Source organism: Nansenia antarctica (assembly GCF_963989245.1).
Source record: "Nansenia antarctica genome assembly, chromosome: 16".
In the NCBI taxonomy this organism is placed as follows: domain Eukaryota; kingdom Metazoa; phylum Chordata; class Actinopteri; order Argentiniformes; family Microstomatidae; genus Nansenia; species Nansenia antarctica.
Window position 1 is genome coordinate 7,447,791 of NC_137686.1, and position 4,518 is coordinate 7,452,308.

Below are 4,518 nucleotides of genomic sequence, written 5' to 3' on the forward strand. Positions count from 1 at the left end.
CTAGTTGTCGGGGTGTATTGGGGGTAAACGTACCTCAGTGAAGGGTAGTTGTCGGGGTGTATTGGGGGTAAATGTACCTCAGTGAAGGCTAGTTGTCGGGGTGTATTGGGGGTAAATGTACCTCAGTGAAGGCTAGTTGTCGGGGTGTATTGGGGGTAAACGTACCTTAGTCAGAGGTAGTTTGGAGGGCAGGTGCACCCCCTCTTTAGCCAGCAGCTTCTTCTCGTCCTCGTTGAGAACCAGCTCTTGCAGGGAATTCTGCTGCGCCTTCCAATCACATGTGAGAGGGCTATGAGTCTGTCTGTCTGTCTCTCTGTCTGTCTGCCCCTCCCCTTTCTCCCTCTCTGCCCCCCCCTTTCTCTCTGCCCCCCCCTCCCCTTTCTCCCTCTCTGCCCCCCCTCCCCTCTCTCTGCCCCCCCCTCCCCTTTCTCCCTCTCTGCCCCCCCTCCCCTTTCTCTGCTCCCCCCCTCCCCCCTCTCTGCCACCCCCCCTCTCTCTGCTCCCCCCCTCCCCTCTCTCTGCCCCCCCTCCCCTCTCTCTGCCCCCCCCTCCCCCCTCTCTGCCACCCCCCCTCTCTCTGCCCCCCCTCCCCTCTCTCTGCCCCCCTCCCCTCTCTCTGCCCCCCCCTCCCCCCTCTCTGCCACCCCCCCTCTCTCTGCCCCCCCCTCCCCTCTCTCTGCCCCCCCCCCCCCTTTCTCCCTCTCTGCCCCCCCCCCCCCTCCCCCCTCTCTGCCACCCCCCCTCTCTCTCTCCTCACCTTCTCTCCAGGTCCAGACAGTAGCAGGTCCTTCACAGTGAGGGGGTGGTGGGCGGGGGGCAGCCGGGGTCGCTGAGTCAGAGAGAGGTAGTGGGCGATCCCCAAGCCCTCTGGGAACAGACTGGACTCCCACCCGGCTGAGGAGACAGACAGACAGACAGACAGACAGACAGACAGACAGGCAGGCAGGCAGACAGACAGACAGACAGACAGGCAGACAGGCAGACAGGCAGACAGACAGACAGACAGAGACTTAGAGTTCGTCCCAGTAGGTTAATGCTGCTCCCTCTCTTTGTCACCTTTCCTTTATTATTATCCATGATGATCTGAGAGAAATGGACAGGTAAAATCACCTACATTTCGACATCGAGGTGAAATCTGCTGATGACAAAAACAACAACCCCTTTGTTTGAAGAACCGTTCGAGGGCTGAATAACATTAGGTTGGATGGAAATAGATTGTTATGTTTTTAGGCAGGTTTTTAGGCGAGTCAACAGTCGAACAATCAAATAATTGTAGACAAAAGCGACTCTACGAGAGGTTTGACCGGTGTGACTTGTATGTGCTGTGTGCTGTCGTTTCAAGTGCACCTTCTCCAACAAGCTCAATCAGTGTCCTATTGATCATTTCAAGCAGACTCACTCGCCCTAGAAAGACTCACTGTCTACCTGCTCTTTGTCTGTAATTACACATTCGGTTTTGAAAACCTTGCCCTACTCTGCAAGGCTTTTAACCTAATTAGTGTCGGAAATGTCAGAGAAAAACCGTGAAAAAGAATAGTTCATTCAAAATCCCACTCAATTTTTCTTCGGCCTTTTATCTGACAGAAGAATGAGTTCGGAAAAAAAAGAGCTCCTGTCTGCCTGCTATAATAGAGAGGAATACTGAATTTGTTCTGCGAACGGATTTGAGGATTCTAAACGGCCAAACTGTGCTCAATATTCTGCAGTATTCCACAAAGTATAGATTTATCCATTTTTAATGACTGTCGCCACTTCCTTGGTGCACCCCCCCCACAGTGCCAGTGTGGGCTCATAAGAAAAGGCTTATTCCACTTCCTCCTCACTGAATCTCTATTGAGTGTGTCTGTGCCATGAATCCACAACGAGCTGGTCCATCAGTATATATGGACATTACCATTCCCAGCACCGCCTGTTTACCATTTCAAGCTAAAAACCTCAGCCCACAACACTGTGTGTGTGTGTGTGTGTGTGTGTGTGTGTGTGTGTGTGTGTGTATGTGTGTGTGTGTGTGTGTGTGTGTGTGTGTGTGTGTGTGTGTGTATGTATGTATGTATGTATGTATGTATGTATGTGTGTATGTATGTATGTGTGTATGTACGTGTGTATGTGTGTATGTACTGTATGTCCCAGTGAAGGGAATCTTAATGTGATTCTAGAGAATGGTACGCTTCCAACTATGTGGCAACAGTTTGGGGAAGGCCCTTTCCAGTTTCAGTGCCCCCATACACAAAATGAGGTCCATAATGACATGGTTTGCCGAGTTTGGTCTGGGAGAACGTGACTGGCCTGCACACAGAGCTCTGACCTCAACCCCATCCAACACCTTTGAGATTAGTCCTTCTCGCCCAACATCAGTCGCCTGACCTCATTAATGCTCTTTTGGCTGAATGGGAGCAAATCCCTGCAACCATATTCTAAAATCTAGTAGAAAGTCTTCCCAGAAGAGTGGAAGCTGTTATAGCAGCGACAGTGGGACCAACTCCATATTAATGCTCGTGGTTTTGGAATGAGAAGTTCAACAAGCACATAATAGGTGTGATGTTCGGGTGTCCCAATACTTTTGTCCATATAGTGTTTGTATGTATGTATGTATGTATGTATGCATGTATGGATGTATGTACTGTACATTATGTACTGTAGCCTATGTATGTATCATGCAAGCGTGATCAATCTGATTCATATAGTATGAATAGGCGGAGTGCAATTAAGTGCAATATAAAGTTCAAGATAAAGCCAGACGCATCTTATCTTATCTGTGTAGTATGACTCGTACTAGAGGCAATATTACGTCATCAGTCTAGGCTCTGTTTCTATGGCGAGAGACATGGATGTTTGTTGATGGGGTTTCGATTCACAGTGAGCAGAAATAGACAGACAGTAGGACAGAGGAAAAAGCCCAGAAATCGACAGTATAGTATCTATCACATCACCTCCATAAACTCACAGGGCTTACACACCGCCAAGGAACCGTTCCCCCGTTCGCGTTCTGAAACCTCTGAACCTTACATTTGGTCTCCTTCCTTCTTGCTGGTCTTTGCAGCCTAGAATACGACACACCCACTGTGACGACGTGACTGTCGACTACGGTTTTGGTTGCCGCTGCGAACCAACTTTTCAGGATCCGAACCAATGTATTTTCGGTTGGAACGCGCCGGCCGGTTCCAGACTTGGCCGGTTCCAGACTTGGCCAGAACGGCTCCTTGGCGGTGTGAAAGCCCTATCAGTGTGTTATGCCTATGCTGCAATGGCAGGAACCCGAAGTCTCTTACAGTCGTGTAATGTGACGTAACGATACAACTCGAAACCTGACAACGTCCTCTATTCTAACCGTGAGTCTTACCTAAGTCGATGGAGACGTCAGGTGCCGTGTTGTTCAGTGCAGACTTGGCGAGGTGAGGGTGTGGGTGTGGTGGGGGAGACTGTGGGTGTTGGAAGAAGGCTGGGAAGGGGGTGCTGGGGGGCGGATGGGGGCTGTCCAGGTGGTCCGAGGGGGGGTCCTCGCTGATGCCGCTGTCGCTGGGTGAGGGGGACCATAGGGGGGACGCCGAGGCAGAGGACGAGTCGGTCCCGCCCAGTAGGGTGTCCAGGAAATCGTCTCCGTCACAATCGGGGCCCATGGGCTGCAGAGGGGTGTGTGAAGTGTGTGTGTGTGTGTGTGTGTGTGTGTGTGTGTGTGTGTGTGTGTGTGTGTGTGGTGAGGGAAACAAGGATAAGTCATCAGATACACAGTCCCACAGAGAGACAGGGGGACAATACCGCTTACTCAGGCCCTCAGAGAAGAAGACGTGTGTTGCCTGTCAACCAGTCGTGAAATCGGATTTGAACCATTGTGCCTGACACCCTAACCCCCCCACGCCTGTCAATCAATCACCGTGGTGGTGCTCGGTGAGAAGAAGATTGACAGGTATGGTTTGAAACACGAGGTCACTGCCAAACAACCCTAACCACCAGAGAACGCAAGGAGATGCGCGGCCTATATGCGATTAAATCATAACATTACCATAATTGGTCCGACTGAATGTGTATTCGACCTTGATTTCCATAGATTGTGTGCATATTGAATCTCCGCGGGTACTTCACCGATGATGAGGACCACGGCAGGATTGATGATGTCACTCACCCCGAGCGCCGTGACTGGCCAGAGTTGGTTGCCATGGCAGCCGAGGGTTCCGTGATCCGCGTGGTTGAGCAGGAGGTCTATGAGTTCCATCCCACTATGCACCTGTGGAGGAGAGAGCCACACTGATTGGCTGGAACACCAGAATAGTGTCCTCGCAAATAATGATGTCTGGCAGAAATCACTCTGCTTCAATATCCTGAGAACTCAACTGCGTAGGCTAGGTTAAGGAAGCTTTTTTCATTAACCTTCAATAGTAACTCTTCGGAGGGAAATGAATAGAGGTTTTTTTTCAGCTAGGAAAACCCCTTGAAGAACACTTTTTGTCTCGAATCCTTGAGTGGCATCAACATTCAACTTAGACAAGCCGAAGAACCCATGGTTCAAGGTAGAACCTAATT

General features: G+C 50.6%; 1 protein-coding gene across 1 annotated transcript in view; it reads right to left on the reverse strand.

Annotated features, from left to right (window-relative positions):
- LOC308171724 (cyclic AMP-responsive element-binding protein 3-like protein 3-A) overlaps positions 1–3,617 on the reverse strand; it is a gene marked incomplete at both ends in the record, with an annotated part of 9,501 nt that extends 5,884 nt beyond the window's left edge. The window contains 3 exons of the mRNA XM_080546596.1: positions 166–267; positions 758–894; positions 3,341–3,617. Coding sequence (XP_080402722.1) covers positions 166–267; positions 758–894; positions 3,341–3,617 — 516 coding nt within the window. The remainder of the gene's footprint in view (positions 1–165; positions 268–757; positions 895–3,340) is intronic.
- Between the last annotated feature and the right edge of the window lie 901 nt (positions 3,618–4,518).